This window comes from Haliotis asinina, chromosome 5, assembly GCF_037392515.1.
Source record: "Haliotis asinina isolate JCU_RB_2024 chromosome 5, JCU_Hal_asi_v2, whole genome shotgun sequence".
Lineage (NCBI taxonomy): Eukaryota > Metazoa > Mollusca > Gastropoda > Lepetellida > Haliotidae > Haliotis > Haliotis asinina.
Window position 1 is genome coordinate 36727088 of NC_090284.1, and position 27946 is coordinate 36755033.

A 27946-nucleotide genomic window follows, 5' to 3' on the forward strand; every position below is an offset into this window, starting at 1 on the left:
CTTCCAAAGAAAATGATCAAAACCTTACTTTAAAATCAGAGCTTTCACATTGTTCTTAGTTCAGTTTGGAAGCATGTGTGATTATTGGGACAATTTACCCAACTCTGCAGAGGCAATAATGTTGAAGTCAGCCTTCCAAAGATTCTTGACACAATGTATTGCAGTGACTGAATTTATATCGTGTCAGCTCAAGCCTCAAGTGACAAAGGACGATGAATTTTAATCAAACCCACAACCTCAGGTGTGGTACTAGCACCTCAAAATAAGCAAGGAATCTAGGATTCAATTAGAATTCCCACATGGGTACAATGCGAAGCTCATTACTGGTGTCACCCATGACGTGATATTGCTGGAACATCAGCGTAAAACTAACTTCCACACTCATTCAATCTGTGATTCCAAGACAAGGTTTCTGCGCAACCTAGGACAGCTGTACATAATCATTGTGTTCCAACAACTATCTTAAAAACAAAACTACACACAAACGCGTGTGGACATTCTTTATTCATGATTAATTAAAAATGCTTATAACACTCTTTCAGTAGATTGAGAAGCATTCCATTACATAAACACCAGTGTCAAAGAATCGAACTGGCTCCATGTTTCATGGCAAAACATGGCCTTGGTTGGCACCATTGGAAAGCCATGACCTGACCATTGAAAACTGATTCCAGCTTGTGTCCCAAGGGCCACATTTCGGTAATATCGCTCTGTAGTTAAACAATGGGGACATCAGCAAGTTCCCAGTAGTGGAGTGTACTGGCCAAGGAATAACAGCTAACCAGGAACTCCATTAGGTCAAAGTCAGCAACAGTAAGCAACATTTTGCCCAAAATTAGTCTATTACAGCATAATGGAAAGACAACAGTTTGTAAATGTTTTGTTTCACATGTCGCACACAGAATCATACACCCAATGTTAAATAAAAAATAATAGATTTGACGATCGTCTCAGTGTCCACTCCAGAAACAAGTTTTGCAAATATACTACAGCTGAACACCAGTAATACCAGTAATTTCAAACAAGGAAATAAATATTGTTCTTGTAAGCTGTCCAGTGGTTCCACAATAAGTTAACCTATTCTTTTTCCTTTAAACAGATAAAGTTTCAGGTGAACATGAACTACAGATAGCCATTCTTGGGTGGACACTGAAGTGAACATGCAGAAAGTGACGATTAATTCACAATCTGGGCTCAGAGCCTCATATACATAGTAATACTTATAAAATGAATGATGCAACTTTTACACTTTCTCCCTTCTTGAATGATGGAATTCACTCAATGTGAGCTATTGCCATATTTACTATGCAGAATGTACAAAGCTTCAAAACAAAACAACCAACACCGTTTGAACGTGGCATTCAGTAAGCAACCTTTTGGGTTTTTCTTGCAAAGAAAGAGTTAAGTGGTGGAGGAGTACATATAAAGTAATAGCCACTTCAATTTTGGCATTTGTGTCTTATTACCCAACACTGCCTGGTACTGGTGCCAGTAAAAAAAAGGGCTGACTAGAGGAAATTAATGCATTGCAAGTTTAAACATTGTGTTAGATGAAAACTCTAAGAATGGTGAACATGTCTTTCAACTCCAAATGTAACTTACAATTTTTGCTTCCATGCACAACCATTTTCAAATATCATTGAATAATAAGCACTTCCTAACATCCCTGAGAGCTAATTGATATCTATTGTTAGAATGTTATTTGTTAGGTGCCACCATTTGCCTTTACTTTTATAAACATTAGTAGAATGCTTGTTATATGACGGAACTATTCAATATCATTTCACATGAATGTACCACGCTTCAGCAAAACCAGTAAACACTTTATGATCACATTTAATGTTGTGTAACAGCAAATTTGGTCAACAAATATATCTCAGTGATGGTAACTGTGTGACAGCTGGTCTTTAGGTCTTGAAGCAGCTGAAATGAACCTTGAGGCATCAACAGAGAATTTAGTCTGAACCAGTTCTTGGTTTTATGAAGGCAACTGCGCACTTGAAATATTTTGGAGTACTACAAGACATAATGCTGAAGTTTACTTCATAACGTACTTTGACTATGTGCTAGAGATAAATCTCCATAAAAGGTTATTACAAAAATTCAGGACGGCATAAAGCCACCAGACAAACATTTATATTTTATGCACAATGAATATGGTTTTTATGAAGTTTCATGCAACAAATCTTACTAACATTCTGGCCAATTCCAGCTTTGTATGTATTCTTTTTACATGAAGAATTACCTATTTTAACAAAGCAGTAAAAAAATTGTAATACTGGTGGCACTTTGTACCAGGTTTTGTAAAAAAAAAAAAAAAAATCTCAAAGATTTTACAACATGGCACCAGAATAAGCATGAATAAATGATTAACAAACAGTTAGCCACTTCAAAACTGGACAGTTGTTTTAGAAGATATATATATATATATCTGGTCTACATCTGGAGGCGGCAAATCTACAGCACATGGTTTAAGAAAAACTCAAAGCCACGTTTGTTCATGGAAATTCTTTTAATTTGCAATGTTTTCTATTTACACTTGCATTTTTAAGCAATATGGAATTTCTTTTTTTTTCGTCTCAGGAAGAAGTTTAACACCAAACCCTATGAATGTAAATCGAGAAAACTCATGGAGCTTGTAAACTCAAATGGGGCGTGTTGCGTCTGTTATGTACATTTTATCCTACACTTGCTTCCCACTGTGAAACTCAAACACCTTAAAATGGCCATGTATCACCATGCTAGTGTAAATTCTGCTGTTCGAAAGGACTGACAGGATGTGAAAACCAAATGTCAACATGTCATTTTGTCTGCTGCTGACGCAATCACAGATTACTGTAAAATATCTCAAACCATCACCATAAATATAAGATCAATCACTGATTTCAACACAACAGTTATCATTCTGTTATGGCACATTTTGGCTGTCCAGATCTGTTTCAGGTAACTTACATTCCACCTAGTTCAAATCAACAGAAAAAACCAGCACAGGAATGTCCTTGAACAAACTGAGGCATGTGACCACCAAATCCTCATATCTACTAGTTAGAATAATAAACAAAAATTGTAACAACTGTGCACTATCATAGACAATCTAGTATGCTTTTAGTGTACATATTTTACAGGGCACAAAGAAAACAGCATCAACAGAATCATTATGTACAAGTAGGACTTCTTAAAACAGATTGCAAAAATATATTTTGATTGTACACTTTGTGTGTATCCTTCAGTATTCAGTCTTTTGCTGTAGTGAAGAACTGTATAACATCATACAGACAGATCTCAAAACACATCTGCATCAAACTGTCCCTGGTTCCTTTAGAGATGGTCGACCAAGCTTGCTCATCTGCTTCAGAAAGATGTAAGTTGAAACTGTCAATTAATCAACATCGAGATGTTGAAGATGTCACTGTTTTATCAAGCTGCAGTTTATGGACGTGCCTCTGTACAGCAGACGTAAAAACTCATGTATTTCACAGACAACAAATAACCTTGATCATCCATGTGACATAAACTTTGGAGTATACTGCAAATGCTAAGCTGAGCCAGTCGGGGAACCAAAGTGATGAGGAAGCAATCCAATTATAGCACAAATTAGCTCAAGAAGTCACAATGGCAGGCCTAGGAGCAGGCTCGGATAGAGAAAGACACGCTTGACATTTCAATGAAACATGTTGCATAATGCAGTGGAGTGTCAGTCTTTGTTTTGGTCACCAATCTCATGGAATACGTCTGGTGTCCATGGAAACTTATTCTCTAATTTTGAGCACCTTTCCAATAGCAATTGTTTTCCCTGAAACAAAAGCAAAGTAAAGATTATAATGATGAATAAACATGTCTCAGGAAAATATAATATGTTAACGAAGGTCTGTTGCCCTTAACCCAACTCACACAGTGAGCAAATAATCCTGTCTGTACTAAACAGTTGTCCAACTGGTACTGTGAGCAGCACTGTTGGTGTATGATATCAACAGAATGTGTATTTATACAGCTATTTTTCAAGGAACACCTGTGTCTGCTTGCCATAACTTCAGCCATTCATATTTTTGATAACTAAAGGTTTACAAAGATGTGCCAAGAATCATCACATACCTTCATCCCTTAGTGTAAATCTTCCCATTTGTGGAAAATCTTTGAAAGACTCTAAGCAAATCATTCCACCATTAACCTCAAATCGAGCAATACCAACTTGATCTTGCTTGATGTAGCGTGGTTTGACTTGAGTCTTTTCTCCAGACTTCTTGTCCAAAAGACAGATCAGTGACTGAAATGACATCAACATAAACATTTAAAACATGTCCTTAAAAGAAAACACGCCAGTTGATCTACAGTAGAATATTCTGGGAGTAACTCCCAAGACACATTATGTAACAACAGTTTTCTGCTTAATACTGAGACCTCAAGGAAACTGAGTATGCTGACCTTCACTATTTCAGACACTTAAAGGTTTGCTTGTTGTTCATAACCCACACAACAGGGAATTTAATCAACAAAAACAATAACAAAATGTAATCTTACTTTAATGGTGACCTCCTCTGATGCTGAATGGATGTGCAGAACACAGCTGTAGCCTGCACACACAATTGACTTGAGTTCCAGCATCACAATCTGAAACAGCACATTGACAAATTGTAGTGGTTGGAGAGTGAGCTGGGTTTTGAATGGTATACCTGTAGCATGGTGGCAAGTAATCACAATGAAGGACAATTTCCCAATGTAGATGATACAGGTGTGACAACAATGTAATTTCACAATATGTGAATTGCAATATCTTGGAACAATATGATTCCATTCAATGCATATAACCATATTATTAAAATCTAAATATTTTAGATATTTAAATACTTACCTTACCATAGGTCTTATGCATATTACCTCAAGCTTCGCTAGAAGAGATCAGACAGTCGTTGATTCGCCATTCCCTAGATGGCTACCTCATGTAATCTACGAATGTAGTCACGGAAGTGACGTGATCTCCCCACTCGCGCAAGCGCGAACAATCCAAAAATCACTTTTACTGGCAACAGGAAGGTCCGAAGAGTCCAGAGTGGGGAGGAGCATCCAGCGTTGGGAGGGAGTCACCGCCCTATGGTAAGGTAAGTATTTAAATATCTAAAATATTTAGATTTTAATAAATTTTTAACTTACCTTACCATAGGTCTTATGCATATGGCTTCGACAGATGGATGGTGGTGTGGACTCCGGAGGACCATCCCTCAGCAACCAGTGCACATGCATTAGGAGAACCTGGGAGACCAATGCCAACAGTCACAGGACAAACCTGGAAGCAGGACAAAGAGTAACCCAAGGGAACTCCAAAGAAAAACCGACGCACCCTGAGGGTGAGGTTAATCTTAAGACCAACTGTAAGTAACAGTGTTATTACCTAATGGGCGGACGTCCGGGTAAGTTGCTGGGCAACCACCAACGGACTGAAAGACTGTAGTCCCTCCATGTCCTCAACTGCCAAGTCCCTCAGGTAGTGGGAAGCGAAGGCAGTAGACGACGACTTCCAAAAGCAGCCTTCCATAGTTTGTGGCACTGTGCAATTTCTATGGAGGGCCATGGTAGATGCCAACGCTCTGATCTCGTGTGGGTTGTCCGCCACCGGATGAGGTAGACGCTTGGCATCAAAAGCCGCCAGGTCGTAGATCGAAGCCATAAGGCGACTGTGTTCCTGTTCACCTCCCCTTGCAGGTAGTCGAAAGCGGGATGAACAGTCTTTTAGGGGAACGTCTCTTAGAAGCCAAGTTCCGGATGTAACATCTGAGGGCTCTAACGAGACACAGCAGCTCCTCCTCCAAGTCATGTTGTCCCAAGACTGCAGATGACAGAGGAATGGAGAACAGCCTGTCTGGCTGTCCAGGGAGCTGATTCTTGGCCACAAAACCTCACAGGAGACCCAAGTGGCCTGGTCCATGCCTCGACTGATCCAAACGAACCTGCGTGACGTCCAGGGCATGAATTTCACTAGCTCTATCTGCGGTAGCTAACGCTAGAATGAAGACCGTCCTTTTTTTTTTTTTTTTTTTTTTTTTTTTTTTGAGACAAATACACGAAGGAGGCTTCCTCTAAAGGCTTATACGGAGGTCCTCTAAGATGTTGTAGGACGATGTTGAGGTCCCAAACTGGAGGACGAAGCTTAACTTTCCGGTCCTCCAATTTGCAGGCCTTGAGTAGCGCAATAAGATCTGGTACCTTGGAAATCTGTTTATCTGCTTTAATCGAATAGAGTTCAAAGCCGACAGATAAGTCCCCAAGGTACTGCCTCTAAGATGCTTGCAGTTATGCAGGAACAGGAGGAAGTTCGCTAAATATTGTGGAGAAGCTGTCATAGGGTCTTGCGATCTTTGAGCGCAAAAACTCTCAAATGAGCGCCACTTGTCATATAAGGACCTAGTGGACATTCGATGCGTACAAGCTAGGACGCTTGCCGCGCACGAGGAGTAGCCCTTAACTCTTATTGCCTTCTGCAGATGACCCAACTGTAAAGATGAAATCTCAGTGGGTCCGGATGCAGCTGCCGACTGTGCGGATGTCGAAGCAGACGTAACTAATCTGGGAGCTGGTACGACTCTCCGCTGGCGAGATGACGCAGGTCGGGGAACCATGACCTGGCTGGCCACCAAGGTGCGACCAAAAGCAGTCGCAGGATCGTGTCGATCGCCCACGCCTGCAGGTCCATAATGACGTCACCGGTGTAGCAGGTAACTGATCATCATGAAATCTTGTAAACGGTGATACCCTGCTAGCCTATAGGCTTGACCGTAACCATGCTGTTTGCGAGCATGTGTCCAAATGAGTAAAGCGCGCGAAAACCCTTCCGCCGCTTGAAACTGACGTAGACAAATTGTTTTTCAGATAGATGTGTTGGAATTTCCCCCGAAGATAAATGCCGTCCTCTCTTGTAATAAGAGGTGTAGTTAGGCGTGTCACTTTGTTGTTGTCTCGAAAAATCTTCGTGACGAAATGAGTAAAGCACGTGAAAGAAAACTTTCTCCGCTTGAAGTATATGTAGACAAATTGTAACGTAAGGATCTACGGGGATGCGACCAGTCCCTCCCACCTACCGGGGTAGGAATATCTGGTACGGTGATCGATCCTCGAGGCGTTGTCTTTAGACAAGTCCATCGCCGCCGCCGAGGTAGCTGACGCCAGCGCAGACAATGGCTTAAGCATCCGCTTGAGTTCAGTCTCAATGGCCACCTGCTTAGAATCCTGCACTCTATGAGAGAGCCGCGAGGAGCCCAATAACCGCTACAGAGATACAACCAAGACAGCCACGCTGTCCGCGAAAACCAGGCTGTCTATCTTGTAATCTGACTTCCTCGACTTACACGCTTAGAAATTCGGATTAGTTGACAATTTCGCATAGACCGCATGTAATACAACCATGGCGTCCGCCACCATAGGATGAGGCGGGATGAGTAGTTCCGGTGATAAATGAATTGCTGCAGGGTTGCTGGAATCAGCCGAAGGCGAAGGGCAGTCCGGTAACCTGTCAGCAATCCACTCGAAGACGACTGATAAGGGTAGTCAAGTGCCATCACCATCGCCGTCGCCTCCTACTTCCTCGTCGAAGTCCGGGCAAAAACCTTGTACCTCCAGGTCCTCCCAGGACATGGAATTCGAATCACGCCGCAGTGTAAGAGACGGAGTCGATGCATGAGCAGCAGATTCCTGGGACGGGATCCAAGGTGGTTCCGGTGACCGCAAACGCCGAGTTCTAGAGGAACGTCGAGGTGATATGGACTGGGAGAGCAAGTAACATCTTCACCTGGTAGTAAAGCGAGAGTCCACATTCAAAGGGCGTCGCGGGGACCGAGAACTCCGACAAAGACTACTGTGGAGGGTACAGGATCGCCGACTCCCAGGGAACCTGGAGCGCGATCTGCGCCGAGAGCTCTCTGCCTCCAAGCGCCGAGCGCGCCCTTCATCAAACTGTCTTACAAAACCTCTTCCCTGGACAACGTATGCAACACCCTGGGTATACGGTAAGACGCAGGTGCTGGCGCTGGCACAGGGTCCGGTGTCGGCTCTGGTGTCGGGACAGGCGCTGACGTAGACATAGGCGCTGGCGTAGGCATAGGTACTGGCGCAGGCATAGGCACTGGCGTAAGCGCTGGCGCAGGCACAGGCGTATGCGCCGGCGTAGGCTTAGGCGCTGGCGTAGGCATAGGCGCTGGCGCAGACATAGGTGCTGGCGTAAGCACAGGCGCTGGTGTCGGCATAGGCGCTGGTGTCGGCATAGGCGCTGGTGTCGAGACAGACGCTGGCATCGCAGCAGCACCGGGTGTGAGGAGGGAGCGCAGGAACTTCTGGACCTCCGGATGAGACAAGCCTCCGGACGAAAACAGATCCACGATGGAATCCGAGCGAGGTGGTCCAGGGGACAAACGTACAGGCGTCATGGACGAACGCCCCATCCCAGGCGTCGGCACAGGCGCTGAAGGCGGTTGTAAGTCAGGGTCGTCCGGCAGAGATCCCAACGACGACGCTGGAGACGACAACCTTCTCTTCCGCTGTGAAAAATGCTTCCTCTTAGCCGCAAAAGAAGCCTTGAAACCAGCAACCAACAACGCCTCGCAGTACTGGCAGCTCAAAAGAGCAGGCCAGAGACGCACAATCCGGGCACCAAGGGTGGGGAAATTCGCCGATTCCTGCCCCTAGCAGATGGTGCTAAACTGGCGAGACATACACAGTTAAGTGCAACATACAAAACATAACAATGCGTTGAAACCAACGCTAGGCGGTAGAAAAAACACCCCTATACCAGAAATGCAGCACCAACGCACCCCCACTATAAAGTAGGCACGCCCGTAAGCTCGTGACAGCGAAGGGCAAACAACCAAAAAGGTTGCCTGCGTACCTCGCAACGTGGCACGAAAAAACATATAAATGCAGTGAAACCTGGCAAAAATACTAATCGACATGGAAAACCACATGGAGGGAGAAAACCAGCAAGATATAATACCCCCACGGACGCCATGCCGCACTCACACACGACGCGGGCGAACCCACCCCAAAGTGAGAGAAAAAACAACACGAGGTAGCAAAGTAAGTGCAGTTAAAAGATTACTTACCTTAACACGCACACCTAAGGGATACAAACCATACCTACCCGTGAGAAAACAAATTTATTGAACCACAAAGTAGGTAAACTAAGCGAACCAAAAACGTCCGAACAGACGAACGCTAGAAGTAAAAGTGATTTTTGGATTGTTCGCGCTTGCGCGAGTGGGGAGATCACGTCACTTCCGTGACTACATTCGTAGATTACATGAGGTAGCCATCTAGGGAATGGCGAATCAACGACTGTCTGATCTCTTCTAGTGAAGCTTGAGGTAATATGCATAAGACCTATGGTAAGGTAAGTTAAAAATTGCTATCTTCAGTTATTTTCTTCAAAACAGGATTGTTTCATGGCAAGTAACAGTGTTGATTTTGACATAAGTTACTTTTGAGTGAAAATTAACTATTTTAAGATGACTGATACATATAACAATAAAAAAAAGTGTTGACCTATTTACTGTCAGATAAAGTATCATGGTTATTGTCACAGCTCTATCAGATGACATTATAAGTAAATATGCCTCCAGCACAAATGCAGCTTGTAAAATCATTTCCACAACAAAACAAAACAAAGTCTGGGCCAAATGTAAGTGAAAATCATTTAATACCATGTACATCAATTAACCTTTGCCTCAGTCTGACGTGCGTTTTCAACACCAAGTGTTGTCTGACAGGGATAACAATCCTCACTGGCAAAGGTAGTGACATTCACAGTGATAGAAACTAGCACTCACCGTGAGTAGAAGTTTCTCTGGGCGAATTAGAACCATGCTACTGGTCGCCTACTGAGCGACAAGGGTATGTGTCATTCCTGATTACTAAGTGAATGAGTGAGTTTAGTTTTACGCTGCACTCAGCAATATTCCAGCTATATTGTGGCGGCCTGTAAATAATTTAGTCTGGACCAGACAATTCAGTGATCGAGAACATAAGCATCAATCTGTGTAATTGGAAACCAATGACATGTGTCAACCAAGACAGCAAGTCTGATGACCCTGTAACGTTAGTTGACTCTTACGACATGCATAGTTGCCATTTATGGCAAGCATGGGTTGCTGAAGGCCTATTCTACCCCAGACCTTCATGGGTCACTCATCAAAGATGGAAACAGTTCTGTCTGTATCACCTCTTCTGATAACTCATAAAAAGTTTCACCATAATCATTTAAATGTGTCTGCTTCACAACAGTTGGTTAATATAAAAAGAGTTTTTACTGCATTATTATTTTTTAACTGGATCAGTGGAAAACAGCTTGGGCCAGCAAGTCTTTATGTCTGAAAAAAGATTAATTCTATGACTGCATTCATATAATCTACCAAGACCTGGGAGATAAGTGAAGTTACCTGAGCATCAAATATCCGTCCCGTGTGACATGGACTGTCAGGTGGGCATAAAACAAAGCCAGGTGACACATCCTGCAATATTAACAACACATTTAAAGAAGTGCTTGAAAATGTCCCTTGTAGACACGCTACATTGATATATCAATTAAGTGGTATGTGACTGAAGTGAACTTACACTCATGTTGTTGCAATTAATTCACTGTGTCAACAAAACCTGTTATCAAGAAGTTGAAGCTATCAAGAGCAGCAAAGTGTGTGCAACAGTTAATACCTCAGGTCTGATAAATTCCACTTTCCCTTTTAAAATGTAAGACATGGTCTGAGAAACAAACAGTATTCTTTAACAGTTTTAGCATGCGTATGATATGAAACTAGATGTCAACATTTTGCCTCAGTAAACCTATATGTCACCAGCCTTAATCTGACAGGGATAACTTTCATCATCATTGGCAAAGTGACACCTTGGACAAAATGAATCCACAGCAAAAAGCTGGCAAAGTTGGCTTGATATTTGCAAAAAATTAAATTTAAGCACTAACATTGCATTCAATCACTGTGGTGAAAAAATACAAGTTCCTTTTTTCAGGTGAAACAATATGCTATTCTGCAAAAGAAGTGCAACCGAGTTGGGTTTTTTTGTTTGTTTTTTAGGGGGTTGTGGTGTGTGTGTTTGTCATGCATTGATTAAAGTTTCATGAATGTAGAATGTTGTGAAAACATGGTTCTAGGGGGGAAGGGCGCTGGATAGTACACCACCAGGGCTTAGTCAAAATTCACAAACAAGAATCTCAGCATCACGAACTAACCTCCTTCATACTATAAACAACCAAATTGTTTCATGAATTAAAACAGCAAAATCCAAGCAAGTAGTGCTCATGACACATGAGCGGTGTCTTCAGGTTTCAATATCTAAGTTTCACAATATTTCTAGCTAGTTTCAAATTTCACAATATTTCTAGATAGTTTCAACTTCACTGACTGATCTATTCCTTTTAAAAAGTTGATAAGGTTTTGCTTGATAATTGTCACCATTTTGCATGACTTAAGTGTGAAACGATAAGCAGGGATATGACTGTTAGAAACATTATCATAACAAACTTGAACCATCTTATGCGTCTAAGTGTTCAAGGAATGGAACTTTGCACTGTGGATTGTGGTCAATGTGGTTATGATTATCTAAGGGCATTTCCTGTTAATCATTCCACCCGACTCCTAATAATAAGACTTGTATTTTGTACACCTAACTCTGAAAGGACACAAACAGGAAACATTTCCAAAAATTCAAAGCAATTTCTGTTGCTTGCAACATATTTTCAAGAATAATTATGAAAATATCACATCGACTAGTGTTAAGTTCAAAGTAAGGCCTAGTGGCAAGTGACATGACAATGTTATCATTTGCCTCAGATTTAGAATATCAACAGTCTATAATCTGACAGGGATAACTTACATCATCATAGGCAAATTCTGAATGTTGACTGTTAGTAAAGTTGCTCTGCACAGGTCAAGGGTAATACCATAAAAATGGTGCAAAACTACATGTACTAAGACACTCTACACCTTGTTTCTGTCATGGGATAAGAGAATAACTTGCTTCTGGCAAAATACCATACCTCTTCTTCCACACCAGACAACTTCAGTTTGACATTTTCACCAGGCAGTGCATCGTCAACATCATACTCATCTGACCAGATCTGCATTACCTTTACAGTTTGCTGAAAAACAAATATTTTAGGTTATTTATCACATTTATCAAAGCATTTTTACTTTCTTATCACCAATGGAGCAAATGTAACTATTTAAGGGTTAATACAATGCCGTTCAACTGTAAGTTATAGTACACACTTTCCTTTATCATACTATTCCAGTAACTGTTGATAGATACATCGTATTTCGAAAATGTAAAACATTCAAAAAGTGTTACTTATTTAAAGAAACATAACAAAGTTATGCAAGCCGAAGCCGCAACATACACTTTTTCCAAAGAAGTTTCATCATCTTTTTACAAATTACATCTAATAGTAACTATGAAAATTAAAAAAGGGTTAAAATTACATGTCCACTTTCGACTATGACTTAGCATTCATCAGAAATTCACTAAGCAGTTAACAGAAATTCAATCACTGTAACAATTATCATAATCTGAAGTGCATCTGCCTCAGTCTGACGTGCGTTTTCAACACTGTGTTATCTGACAGGGATAACAGTCCTCACTGGCAATGCTTGAGATAAAACTACCCCACAAAATATATCACTACAGGTCCATACGCAACGTCTTCGATGTTTATAGGACAAGCAATACAATCACATATTTCAGAAATCAATCTGTATTTTTTTCGAAATCAATCTGTATTTTTTCAAGGATGGAATATTGACAGCATAATGTAGACTTTGTAGCTAACTTTGTACTCTTCCAACAACAAGGCTTGCTGACAAAGTAAGAGGCTAGTAACCGACTGTAAAAAGAAGCATGAAACATTTTTGGTTTTTGATTTAACAATTAAAAAAAAATAACATGAAGTCTTCGAAAACTGATACAGTAGATGTGTAAGCACTCGTCAGGACTGAAGAAATAATCCAGTTTAGACAGCATGCAGGATTGTAGAGCTGACATGGTAATCTACAACAAGAACTCAACCAGTTTTGTCACTCTCATATACATCGTTGTACCACATCGATATCTCAATTACTGCAGACTTGGACTCAACTCACTACTTACACATACAAGAATACCCATTCTGAACCAACATTAATTTTGTCGGTAACCATGTAAATTGAACACAGGATTAATTGGAGACAATACCCATCCAGCCAACCCCTCACCATGTGCCGGATTAGACAGAGCTAATTACTCTAAAAACACATATTCAGGTGCCTCATTTCATGCAATTATCTGTAATAACAGTTACTGGATTGCAGAGTGAGCGAGTTTAGTTTTATGCCGCACTCAGCAATATTCCAGCTATATGTGGCGGTTTGTAAATAATCAAGTCTGGAGTGACAATCCAGTGATCAACAACATGAGTATTGATCTGCAGAACTGGGAACCAATGACATGTGTCAACCAAGTCAGCGAATCTGACCACCCAATCCCATGAGTCGCCTCTTACGACAAGCATAGTCGCCATTTATGGGATTGCAGAGCTTTTAAATGATGATAAAAGTACAAGTCACAGACATGAATGAGATTTTATGCTGGTGTTGACAACTTGCCATACTAGACCACTGCCAGTTTTGACGGCTTCCACTGCAGTTAATAAACGTGTCTAACATGTGAATGTAAGTTCAAGCCATTACTCTCGGTGGCTGTTTCCACTAACTTAACAGTTTATCATGTGATTTCAATGTGACAATTTATCATAATCTGCAGTGCGTCTGCCTCAGTCTGACATGCATTTTCAACACTGTTGTCTGACAGGGATAACAGTCCTCATTGGCATGCTTGAGATGACCCAACAAAATATATCACTAACATCAATGCCATTACTAGGAATATAATCACATATCTAAGAATGGCTATGTATTTTATCACCAATGTGAAACTGGATTTAATGTTGAGATTATTTAGACTTCTGATCTTGTACCTAAAGGACATGCACAAAAACAATTAAAGTACTACTGCAATACCTTATTTGGCATCATGGCTAATGTCATATTCTTTGTTATTGATCCAGATTCAATTTTGCCCAAGACGATGGTTCCCATGTCCCTGTATCTGTCTACTACTGGAAGCCGCAATGGGGCATCCTTCGACCTGTCCAGTGATGGCATAGCATCTAGATAGTCCAATAATGATGGCCCACTGAAATCATACACATATGAACATATACTTCATGTCCATGGAAGAAAATCCTTAAACAGCATATGTATATATATATATATACCAAGATTCAAACTCAATCTGGTTGATACAGGTATTATTCCTGTAACATATTCAATTACATGTCTTAAATTCTGAATTCAATAGCTAATAATATAAAACATATTACAATACATGCATGTGGACTTCTAAACGGAGACTGCAAGAATGTCTGGAAGCCCTGCCTGTCTTTTATATTTTTCTTGTTCATACCTCACACTACTAGCTGTACCATTCCTAACAATATTTTTATAGTGAATTTCAATGTGACAATATATCATAATCTGCAGTGCATCTGCCTCAGTCTGACGTGCGTTTTCAACACTGTGTTGTCTGACAGGGATAACAGTCCTCATTGGCAATGCTGAAAATCGTAGAACATTTTGTGTCAATTAAGGTCTCATCTTCCAAAGCAAAAGTGTCCACCATCCAATATTAAAGCCTCATTTTCACCTACATATATGCTAGCTGACATTACTCATCAAATAAGGACTGCTATTTTCAGTGCTTACCTGAACCATGGACACAAACTGTCATCCACAACATGTCTGAGAAAAGCCCCCGTTAAGCCTGAACAGGGCATAAAATAAATATCAGTCTTTGGGTTAAAGCCACACTTTTTTAAATAGGGCAGTAACTTTTCTTTACATTCATTGTATCTGAAAAAAATAAAAGTACAATATCAGAAAGAATACAGATCATGTGATGTCATGAACTCAAGTTCATCTTTGTGACACAATGATGGCAGTATTTGAGATTGCTTGTATTTAGTACCAGTTGAAGTACATTCAAGACTGACACAAACGGAAAGTTTATTTTCACAAAAGAAACCTGGTGACAGTGTTTAAAACATTAAACCACATAAATATTCATCTCATGTGATTACAACAGATCGTATTCCTGATTTGGGTGATAAAGCACAAATTAAGACAAACATTCCTATCTCTAAGAACAGAGATTAGGTAAATACTTAATACCAGCTGATGAATATTTGATTTGTTTTGTTTTTTTTCTCAGTGTGATGCTTAATGCGGCACTCATCGATATTCCAGCTAAATGGTGGTAGTCTATAAAACAAGCCAGTCCAGACCAGATAATCCATTTATCAACAGCAAGATTATCAATCAACACAACAGAGAGATGACGTGTCGACCAAGCCTGCAAGCCCGGACACTCAATCCAATCAGTTGCCTCTCACAACAATCATGGGCTTTTGAAAACCAATCTTATACGGATCTTCATGGTACATACATAAATGGAAACACTACCGAAACCACATGACCTACAACACTACAGTGTTCTTACCTTGTTTCTGACCATTCCACTGTAGGGTCATCCATTTTATTTATGAGAACCACTAAATGCTTCACACCAGCTGTCTTCACCAACATAGCATGTTCTCGTGTCTGTCCTCCACGTTCAAACCCAGTTTCAAACTCTCCCTTTCTGGCGGATATTACCTGAGAATTACACAAAATTCCACTACTCACATCTGCCATATAATGTACAAAGAGACTCCTTATTTCGAGCTGTGCTCATCAATATACATATATTTGCATGATCACGAGGGTGTTCCAAGTGACACACTTTTAATTTAAATGTCAGCATTAAACCAATTTAATCTTTGGTGAAAGTGTGCTTAGTTGTATTAAAAAGTCAGTGTTGGCCTAGACATAAAGATGTAGGAGTCATCATGGCTCCCTGGTGTCATGGACATGCTTTTGGTTGTTGAGTTCAGTCTGGAACCTTCATTGAGACATTAACTATAATTGTTTAACAATGACAAAAAGAAGGTAACTCAGGTCAGGTATTTAATCAGAAATGGGCAGTTAACTGGCAAACATTTAGTTTCAGAAGCATGGAGTATCTGAACTAAGGGCCCAGTAGCACTGTGTACTCGAATTAACTTGTGCATCAAATTATGCGTTTTGTGCGTCAGGGCAAACACTTAAAAGTCCATGACATAATCAGTGAGGGTGAGTTTTGATGAGCACCAGCAATAAAGCTAGTTGCCACAACAGCATGAAGTAAGTTGAATCAGCAGAGTATTGAACAGGAATTGAGTACTGATGTGATGCTGACTAAGAATAAAGACTGGCTATGAAACTTATCCCCAGCATGGTATGAACTCACCAATATTGCCAAGTCTGCCTGCGATGCCCCTCCTATCATGTTGGGTACAAAGCTCTTGTGACCTGGGGCATCCAGAACAGTGAAGTGCTTCTTCTCTGTTTCAAAGAAAGCACGTCCAACTTCTACTGTTTTCCCTTTCTCCCTCTCCTCAAGGTTAGTGTCTAATGCCCATGATAGATACCTGTAGAACGATACAAAGAAATTCTTGTTTAAATGAAAGGTGATCAAAATATGCACAGATTACAACAGTAGTCATCAATAATGCAGAATACTGTAAACAACCAAATTTTCGCGAACTTCGTGTCAGACTTCATGACGCGAGAATAAAAACACGTGATAATATAGATATATCATACACTCTACTCAGGTAAGGCAACAACACAAAAACACTACAGGTGTCATTACTCAATCACGTGTCACTGCTGGGCTAATCTGGATTAACGTGGGTCAATCACGTTCTATTTTCATTTCTCTAACACCTAATTAAAAAGGATTAATTCTGGCATCAATTACATTAATTTGTTGCTAGATCACTTCGCAAATCTGTTTATTTTGTAACTGCTCAATGGTCACACACCTGCGTGTCGTGTAAAAACATTCAGGGACGGCCCTGTAACAAGATCACCTCGCAAAAATAGGAGGGTGCAAAAAGGTTAAGTGACCATCACTCGCGAAAATTGAAAGGCGCAGAAATAAGACAGTTTACAGTAGTTATTTAAATCTGTTCTTGCAAATATTGAAACTTTGCTTGTCAAACATCCCATACAAGTCACGGATGTTGCAAAAGTTGCATTCTAATAAGATGTATGTAAATTGTGGTTTAATGTCAAATAAGTCACAATGAATTCCTACCATGTTTCTCTGTTCTTCTCCTTGGCCTCTCTCTCATACTTCTCTAGTGTTCTTTTGTCCACCATACCTGTGAGATACAGCAGATGGCCTCCAATTGTTGACTTGCCAGCGTCTGAAGAGTACATGGATTTAATATGGATATTGAACATCACACACAGACAGACGTTTAAAATTACACACAGACATTGACTATAGCATGAAACAACATTAGCTGTGGCTCTGATAAGGTGAGGCAATTTTGGTAAAAACAAACACTTACCAAAGCATTTGCTCTCTCTCACTCAAACATTCTGAGCTACATACACCAAATTTAGATTATTAAATGTTACCGCGGACATGAATAAAATCCCCCTGATGCTTCCATCACAATATGCATGCTGGGAATATAGACAATGTACAAAGGGAGAGATTGTTAAATCTAATGAGTGACAGATTATAAACTTTGTTCAAACATCTGTTAAACCAACACTATTTTATGAATAAATTTGTAGGATACAGCTAGAATGTATCTGGGCCATCAAGTTATTCCCTGTCCATATGAAGGAAGTTCAATCAGGTTACTTAAAGACTGGTCAGAACACAGCATTAAATATATATTAATTACTGAATCTCACACACCACAGACCCATCACTTGTGACAATCTCAAGCTATGTAACTGAAGACACATCTATCAGGATTACACATTATGCATCATATCAAATGTCACCACTCACCAACATGTCCTATGAAGACAACATTGACATGCTCCTTCTTGGGTTCCAGGGAGGATACAGAAGGCGGTTTCTTCTTTGGTTTGGGTGCAACTGGTACTTCAGTTTCCATGTCTTTGTCTGTAGTCTGTTCAGAGTCTTCTTCACTATTCTCCCACTCATCAGCTAAACACAAAGGCATTCACTGCAGAAAACAACAAATATCCTCATTCCATTAGATTTTATGCCGCTTGAGCTTTACTGCCAGAACATCACCAAGAGAATCCTCTAAACATTTGAAAATAAATTGGGTGTTTCCACCTCAACCCACTCAAATAAGGCTTATATTGTACATAAATTTCTGTGAAGCTCTCCATCAAACGAGGTGTATGCACGAAAAGACATTCTGAAGAGAAATGGTAGACAGGATGGTTACCTGATTTCTGTGCTGTCAGGTTTGCCACTTACAGCAAACATCAACCATGACAAGAGAGAATTGGATGTCTGATTATCAAATTCAAAGAACGATGAAACCATACCTATATTGCCATCACCATCTGCTCCTTTGTCTGAAAAATATGAATGTGAACATGCATGTTTCTGCATGGAGTTACAGATGAATACTAGTTACTACCAACATGTTCAACAAACATCTTGTGTTGGCCAATTTCGAGGTGATACTGAGTATTTCAAGCACGAAAATAATTCATTTTGAACCAATGGCATCAGCAGGACGTTTTAAATGAAATAATGTTTCAAATACAATGTAACACCCAGAAATTGGCCAACACATGATGTGTCAACACAAAAGTAAACTGAAAGGTCCCCACTGGTTTTACTGTCTGCAGTCATTTACTCTGAGTCTTGAAATGTCCAGGAACTGAATACCATTTGATCACATTTTTCAACCAATCAGATTAAAGGACACAGTCACTTTTGGTTTACAATATTTCGTAACCTGAATAAGTAATATCACTGTTAATGTGTTGTATATAATACAAATGACTTTGAATGAATGCATAACTGGAAATATATCACTGATCCACATGGAGATGTAACAATTGATTTACACCAGTCATCCATTTTCAGATACTTTACAGTGGAATGTAAATAAATTAATAATGATTCAAGGCTAAGCAGATCCATGTCACCAAAGACAGAGTCAGCTCAGACACTAACAACCTAAATACAAATGAACAATAAAGACAGTTTACACTGATGCTACTTGTGCCCACAAGAGTGACCAGACACTTACCTTGTGCATCTGTCTCCATCTTCTCTGTACCCCCTTCTGGTTGCATCTCATTCAGAACTGGGGCCTGGGTGTCCGCAACATTATCTGGAAGAAATTTGTTATAAAAGAAAATCAAAGATTGTGATAATGTAATTAAAGGAAACAAATCACCTTACAATTTACATTTATTCCAAACAACCATGGAGCTGGATCTATAACATCCACAAAGGACTAGGTCAAACTTCTGTAGAAGTAACATTCATAAATATAAGCTTATGACACAACTACCTCTATCAACAAAGTCATATCCAGCAGTAAAATACATGTCCAAGTTCAGGATGACTGTATTTTGAATCTGCTCCGTTTCTGGGTACATTATATGTCAGAAATTGCACAATAATATGAAATAAACCAAAGTTTCTCCCACAACTAAGCACTAATCTTGAGCCAGGTATTGCACAAGCCTGAGAAAAACACACAACCATCATTTCATATGGTGAGTACAAGTTGGTAAAGTAATGCATATCTACTGTTTATAAGCAAAATATTGAGGCCTTGTTTAACTCATGTTTACAAAACAACTGAACAGTACTTTGAGCATGAACTACTTCTAACCCTGTTGCTGGTTATTTGGGGCAATGTATTCAACAGGCTGCCTGTTTGGAAAAGCATAGTCCCCTTTTCGGGGGACAAGCAAGTATTACTGAATACCTATTCTACATCGGATCTTCACAGGTCTGTTAATCAAAAGACGACACATATTAAGCACACATGAAAAAGCGATAATATCTACGAGATGACCCCTTGCGCCAGTAGGCAGCGCATGCATTTCAAGCCAGTCAACCTTCTGGCTGAATGATCTAATACCCATCTATAGTCTGGTCTCTTCTTTTCAGCAGCTATTCATATTTTTTCCATGTTTTGCAAGGATCAGTTGAATATACATCCTCATAGTTACACAAACCTAAGCCTAGTAAATATAGTCTGGTTCATAATTATTGAGAATTTTTCTTCTTACTTTGAGCTATCCTAACACCTCAACTGATTCACTGATACTTAAAACTAAGTATTGGTATAAGGGAGGTAACTCATCTTGGCCTACTAAGTATAGTACAATTAGAGTTACCTCCCCTGAATTTGTAGCAGACGTCATTTTCCTCAGCACTGTCAACAATGTCTGCTGAAGATAAAAGAAGGTTGATTTTTGAGTTGTGTAATCAAGGAATTGATGATGTAAATACATTGGCAGAGAGAACAGAAACTCCTCTTTCTACTGTGTATAGGATTAGGAAGGATTTTAAAGAGGGAAAGGATTTGGAGCACCAGAAAGGAGCAGGGAGACCCAGAAAATTGGACTTCTCAGATCGCGTCCGGCTGGGAATTTTAGCGTCTAAAAAGCAAAGGGCAAGCATCTCCAACATCAGGTATGAAATGATAGAAAGGGGATCAACAGTTGTATCAAAATCTACAGTTAGAAGAAATTTGATTGATCTTGGATGGGAGAAAAAGACTGGAATTCCTTCTCCTCTCATGAAACAAGAACAGAAAGACAGGCGTGTTGAGTGGTGTTTGGCACATGAAAACTTTGACTGGGAAAATGTGATTTTTACTGATGAAAGCTCAATATGGGTATATCCCAATAATGTGAAAATATGGACAAAGTCTGCGTCAGCACCGTTGTATCGACGACCTAAATACAGCCCAAAGTTTCATGTATGGGGAGGCATATCCTTATTAGGAACGACCCCGCTGTGTGTGTTTGAGGGAAATCTGACAAGTCAACGCTACACTAACATATTACATAATTTTCTCCTTCCAAGTGCACATGTGTTTTATGGAAATGACTGGATTTTGCAGCAAGATAATGATCCTAAACACACGGCAAAACATGCCAAGCAGTGGTTTCAGGAGAAAAATGTGACTGCATTACCATTTCCTGCATATAGTCCTGACTTAAATCCCATTGAGAACATTTGGGGATGATGAAGGAATGTGTGAATCAAAAGGGGTTGACAAAAATTGAAGACATGAAGAGAGAAGTGGTCCGATACTGGGACAGCATAACTCACGAGACACTAACCTCTCTGATAGGAAGTATGCCTACCCGTCTTAGACTGTGCCGTGAAGGTCAAGGAGACTTGATAAAATATTAAGTTGTTACCTACACAACATGAAAAGGTCAGTTCACTTTCACAATACATTCAATTTTATCTGATTTGTTCTCGTTTAATAATATGAAATGCTTTAGCTATTCTCAATAATTTTGAACCATACTGTAAAAACCTGGTTGATTGGTGATTACCTTGCATGAAATTCTCTGAGTCAAACTTACTTCAGAACTTACGGGACAATGTCAAGTTTTATTTTTCGACAATATTTTTTGTCTTTTAATGTATACTGGGGCATATGTACTGACTAGAGCTTGGTACTGTTACAGTGATTGGGAAAGGTAGGGGCCATGTGCCATTTTGAAATTTACTATTGATATAAGGGCAGTGGCCCATTTTAAATTCAGAAAATAGCTAATAATCCTGAAATTGGCCCATTGTCAAAGTTCTCTTTCCCAACCCCTGTATTGACAGAATAAGACTTGTTATCCCTTACGACTTGCCTGGGTTCGATTATTGAAACTTTGAGACGAACGGCTTCCAAACAGATAATACTTGTCATATGCAGTGTGTGAATCTGTTTCCAAATTTTGATTGCCAGTCGAGCTAGTTAAAGTCACCAGCCCATAAAATAATGAAGTAGCCCAAAATTTACATGTAGACACTGGTTTCATCATGAAGCTGCTAATATGATGAACATTTACATCACGTCATAATGTTGAATAATTTAAAAATGTGTTATCACAAACAAGTCAGAGAGAGTTATATATTTACAAAATGAGTCATTAAAAATTCTCCAGCCAGTTAGGCTAGCGACTACAGATGTTTACTGGCCTGTGTGGATTGTTACTAGACATGGGCTAGCGGGCCAGTGACTATTTTGCACATTGGAAACATATAGAATGTAAATGATTGCTTCACACACTGAAAACTGTCACACATCGGGCTGTCAGTGTTTGACGAACTGGTTTAAACATCTAAAAACAGAAAGACATATTAATGACTTTGTTTCTTCATCATTAACTAATTAACCATGGCACTTTATGGCTCCCTTTGACCCTCTTGACTGTGAATATATTACGCACATGCCCTGCCATTATGACATATATTACAGGGATTTACAGGACACAAATTCCAGCGTACAATACGCAAAAAAAATGACAATGAACGCAGCAAAACAGATTAGCGCATCCACTGGGATGTAGAAAAAGTCTGAATACATTTTTAAAATTTTGATCAAGTAACAATGAGTTTTCACCGAGTCTGCTACTAGCCAGGTTATTGATATCATTTGCTGTGATGACCATCACACACAATACGATAACAGTAATTGAAATGCAATAACATTACAACATAGTATTAAAAATAATACTGAAAGTGTCTGGCACACACATTTTGTAGTCCAGGACCCCTGATAATTAAGAGTCCCATGGACCCTCAAATACTTGATTCGGGGAAAATCCCTGATATTATGTTACAGCCTTATATCTGCCAGAAGAGGCAAACCATGATCACCATTACCCATACACACGAATGGGGAGGCACGTATGTGCCTATTGCCTAATATCTTGTCACTGAGCAGTCTCACACTGAGAACTTTACAAAATACTGACATAAGAGTGAGTTTAGTTTTACGCCGCACTCAGCAATATTCCAGCTATATAACGGCACTGACATAAGAAGTCTTTAACAATGCTGCATGTGGTAACATTTCTGCCAGTAATTCCTGCTTGAAATGTATACTGATGTTGTAGTGAAAACAAAAATTAAAAGGTGAGTTTAGGGGTATACATAAACACCCCCTTTATCCATAAAAAAACACCAACATTTCCTTTTAGGCACAGAATTATTAAAAAAAAAAAACACTATGGGAATTCAGGGCAGGAATCTTCCTGTTTCTATCTTTCAATACTCGACATGTTTTTCAAAATGACAATAACGCATGGAATGTGCCCCATGGATCAACTTGGAACACCTCCACCTCAAGTTTTTTTTTCATGGTTCCAACAGTCAGGCAATGTCAGGCATAGTATTAGTTTCATACTCCTGCAATGACTGATCAACTTCATAAATATGAAAGAGTCAGGTGTTCCTTACTTCCGAGTAAATGAATACAATTGTGAATTTCTCTTTCTCATGCAAACCCGAACTCTTTTTCAATGATGCAAATACAATTTTGCAATCAAATAACCACAATATACAGATAATCAACATTGCATCTGGCTTGCATTCCAAACCTGGAAGACACTTTAAAATTAAAAACCACAAAAGATACAAATGTTCAACGAACCACTTTTGACTACTCACTGTTGCAGCCAAACTCAGAAACAAAATACTATGATATGTCAATTTTGTATAAATGTGCCATAACAATTTCAGAATGAGCGTCTTGAGGTATGTGACCTGTCTAAGTAACTTAGTCTCAGCATTATTTATTAGACTCCTCTACTGAGTCCAGCAGCCCATGAAGGTCTGGGGTAGAATAGGCCTTCAGCAACCCATGCTTGTCGTAAGAGGCGACTAAACAGGGTCGGACTGTAAGGCTCACTGTTGATCACTGTATTGTCTGGTCCAGACTTGATTATTTACAGACTGCCACCATATAGCTGGAATATTGCTGAGTGTGGCTTAGATTTTAACTCACTCTGAGTCTAGCAAACCCTAGTAGGAGGTTGCATCATGCAACTTTTGAGTAACCTACGACTGTCCAATCAAACGCAAGCCGCCCAACGCATTTAACCAATCGGACTATGGGTACTGTTTAGGGTTTGGTGGGATTTACGAAATTCCTCAGTTATGGACACTGGTCCCTCAAGAAAAGAAAATCTGCATATAACCCAGATACTTGACCTGCAGTATACACGCTTAGGGCTTTGTGATGACATGATTACCATCAGCCAGTGTTTCACTTAGCTAATATCCTTGAACACTGACAAAAATGCTATTTTCAGCGACTGTTGACAGTGCTGAAGCGTGTTCCATGTGCGTCAATCAGGAGCAATCATGCAGAAAAGACCTTAGGAATCCTTTGGGTACAAAACTTGAGGTAAAAGTTCAAAAGGTACAAAGAATGTACACTTTCGCGATTTGGTAAGCTGTGTCCTGATTGGTCAATCTCAAAGGTTACCTGACACACCTACTTGGGTTTGTTAGACACAGTAGAGGAGTGTAACGAATAATACTGAGACTAAGTTTACTTAGACTGGGTATGTGACAGCGATCCTAAAAAATATATATGATGTGGTTCCGATTACCTGATCGACCCTTGAATTCTGGTGCCAATCCTACTTTTTTTTTTTTCTGGCGGTATGAAAAGCTGTCAGATACCATCGTCTTTTCCCAGCACCGACGGACATCAGTCATTTTGATAGATAAAGTTGACAAGATGGACGCAAAAGTGCTTACCCTTATCTTCACCAAATGTGATCACAGCCGAAAAACGACTGCCATCACCGACTATGTCCAGTTATACAATGCTGCAAGTATTTGAGGAACACCATGGCTCTTTACAGAAAGGATATTCCTTAGAAATTACAGCTGATACGTCCCTGGACGTTTGGTTTCGTGCTGCGTTTTCGGTGACTGGAACTGTCACTGCTGACGATTTGTGTAATCTTGGAGTGAAGTCTATTAAGTTTACATGCAAAAAGGATCCCAAGTTAACAGACAGAAAAAATCATCATCAAAGTCACAAGTAAAGCGGTGAATGCTTTTGAGGTTCTTATGTCAATGGGTGTTGGTCTGCCAGTGAAGAAAAAAAAAATCAAGGTTGGTACAAATCTTGAAAAACATAATCAAGAGTTCTCTACTGACCACTCTTCGCACATGACATTAATCGATAATGGAACGTTGAACGTTTACATATGACAACCAATAAGAATGCAGTTTACAAATAAAAAAGATGTATCCTTATTCGAGATTGGTCAAATTTGTTAAAGCCATGGAAGCTGTGGCATGACAAGATCAGTCAGTGAATGTGTGAAAACTATGAATTAAGGTTGTTTTTTCTCATAACAATTTTTCTGATTAAGTCATGTAGACAGTAAACCAAATATTGATCATCAAAGGGACATTCCATTACTCTACAGTATCTGTTGCAACCACAGTACACTCAAGCTTATGCTCCAAGTTTGACATTTGTGTGAATCAACCTGGCTGCTTCACATCAATTACTTGTCAGACAGCTTCAACATGGTTAGAAGCAGCTCTGGGTGATTACTCATAAACATCAAAATATATATGTTTCTTAAAAAATACCAAACAAGTGGGGAGACAATTTGCCTAAACAGTTCAAACAATACTACGATAGCTGAGTGCTACACCGACTAAAAGCTATATGTAATGACTTACTTTTCAAAAAAGGATATTCACGCTGAGATGATACAGTACCCGGATGACCTACGATCAAATGGGCCCAAAAACATGACCAGTAAATGTTCTGTAATCCAGTTTATTGCACTTTTCATATGAACACAGCATCCATAATCGCTCAATGAAAGCAGTTGACAAGTTGATAAGGGTCTCTTATTTCGCGCATTATCTGTTGAAGTTTTAAGCTTTTGACATTGATTTATTTCAGTTGTGGATTGAAAGCTGGCATTTCAAGGAAAGATGAAATATTTAATAGACTTCTGGATGACTTGGTTGAAAGATGGTGTATATGTCCATGTACCAGTTGATGTTGATTTGACTCAGTTTCATCATATGCCGCTTTTTGCAGTGTTGCAATATCACGGCAGGTGACACCAGAAAGGTTGTTGATTTGAAAAAAACAAAATGTAAAACAGTGTCTTGCCCATATGTCAGTCACGCCTGACAAAGGGATATATCCCTTTGTAATGCATCCGTCTGGGGATAAAACCTAACTTGACTGAATAGACAATTACATACTGGATAAATGTGTTCCTGGTTTGGTCTTTATTTCTACCCTATCTACCTACCATAATCTTTAAAGAGGTGTAATTGGAACTACATTTTCTTTAATTGGCCTAAACATATGAATTGGGCCATAGCTGCTCCAGTTCATGAATAACAGTGAGTGAGTGAGTTTAGTTTTACTCTGCACTCAGCTATTCCAGCAAAATGGCGGCGGTCTGTAAATAACTGAGTCTGGACCAGACAATCCAATGACCAACAACATGAGCAACTGGGAACTGATGACGTGTCAACCAAGTCAGCGAGCCTGACCATCCGATTCCATTTGTCACCTCTTACGACAAGCATAGTAGTCTTTTATGGAAAGCATGGGTTGCTGAAGGCCTATTCTACCCTGGGACCTTCACGGGTCTCATGAATAACAGGTGATAAAGACCACATGTAGTATACACATTTAGTATACTGATACCGTAACCTGTGGTCTCTGACTGTCAACAACATCTGCATCAGTTTGCTGTGATCTCTCTCAGTATATTCAAGAACTCTTTAAAAATAGACAAAATCTTATTGCTGAAGAGCCCAGGTACCTGCCTGTGTAATCAGAAATGATCCATTTCAATGCAAGCACATTCAGTACGTAATACGTTTATACATACTCAAAATGTTAAGTGTTCCACCCTATCACAAAAACAAAATTTCATGCCCCACACTAAATGTACATTAAATAAAATAGAACAGGTATAAAAACCAACCAGTGAACTTATTTCAGTGTTAGAATATTACTACAGGGAAGGACTCCCTTTCAATGTGTAAAAAGAGGGGGGTATGGGTTAGACATTTTTTACCACAAAATATTACAATTTACTCTTTAAAATGACCCAACATATGTCAAAATATGTGAAAAGACATTTTTCCACAAACATAACGTTCAGAAATTAATCTGAATTAACCCAGTATCTTCCAATTATACATAAAAAGACCAAAAATATCAAGTACTAGTTATTTTTAGCATTGAGCCAAATCAGTCATGTGATTCCCGAAATGAAGAGACATGTAAACTGGCTGCACTCTAAAACGTATAATCTCATTGTGCCGTCAACGTTTTTAGTTTTTGAGTTAGTAACAACTGACACGATTTTTTCAATAACGATAGATTCATTAATTCTTCATTTTTACAATTTCTTATTTGCCGTTGAATGGCCAACCATATGAAATCAAAATTTCATATTCCCTTGACGAAAACTTGAAGAGAACTTTAGATATATTCACCTGAAATAAAACACGCATGAGAAAAAAATGGTTTGAAACTACTTTTATATTATATACCTTGACTCTCTGAACCAGACCCACTTGGTACAAATGTTTGTGCAAACACATTTTGGCCTGGCACGAATGCAGGTGCGTTAACATTGAGACTTGATAATGGTTTCGTTAAGTCATTGACGGCATCGTTCCCGGAGTCCCCAGAAGCCACGTTTTCATCCCAAGCGTCTGGGATGCCGTCCTGACCGTTTTGAGAGGCCATGTGGATTTAACGAGACGAAATTATCTGTTTTCTTTACTTATCTTACACCACCGCGTGGAACACCAATCGTGACGTCACACCCTGTTCGCATGCGCTGGTTGAAATCTCGCACTTTCCCGACACCTTATTTAATCATATTTCTAATAAAAAAAACTAAGTTGTAACATTTAAACATCTATTTTTAGTTCTAATTAGTACTAACATTTTTTAAAGTGTTTGAAATAAATTAATATTATTAGTTACTTTCAGCAATTT

At 39.6% G+C, this 27946-nt stretch overlaps 1 protein-coding gene and 2 non-coding genes across 4 annotated transcripts; all 3 read right to left on the reverse strand.

Annotated features, from left to right (window-relative positions):
- Nucleotides 1-483: 483 nt before the first annotated feature.
- LOC137284250 (eukaryotic peptide chain release factor GTP-binding subunit ERF3A-like) lies at nt 484-27801 on the reverse strand. Of its 2 annotated transcripts, XM_067815991.1 has the most exons (14): nt 27493-27801; nt 19205-19288; nt 18489-18518; nt 17974-18135; nt 17260-17371; nt 16408-16588; nt 15580-15734; nt 14787-14933; nt 14043-14217; nt 12029-12130; nt 10416-10487; nt 4519-4608; nt 4093-4264; nt 484-3793 (listed from the first exon to the last, which is right to left on the reverse strand). In XM_067815991.1, exons 1-14 carry the CDS (start codon nt 27689-27691, stop codon nt 3750-3752), a joined length of 1725 nt encoding a protein of 574 aa, XP_067672092.1. In that variant the 5' UTR covers nt 27692-27801; the 3' UTR covers nt 484-3749. The 2 variants fall into 2 exon arrangements, with proteins under 2 accessions (XP_067672092.1, XP_067672093.1); XM_067815992.1 differs by lacking the exon at nt 18489-18518 and having other exon boundaries at nt 27493-27778.
- Nucleotides 10800-10870, reverse strand: LOC137285354 (small nucleolar RNA R38). The gene has a single exon (XR_010956968.1). It is a non-coding gene; the product is annotated as a small nucleolar RNA R38 (small nucleolar RNA).
- On the reverse strand, nt 11812-11881 carry LOC137285360 (small nucleolar RNA R38). Its single transcript, XR_010956972.1, has one exon. It is a non-coding gene; the product is annotated as a small nucleolar RNA R38 (small nucleolar RNA).
- Nucleotides 27802-27946: the final 145 nt, after the last annotated feature.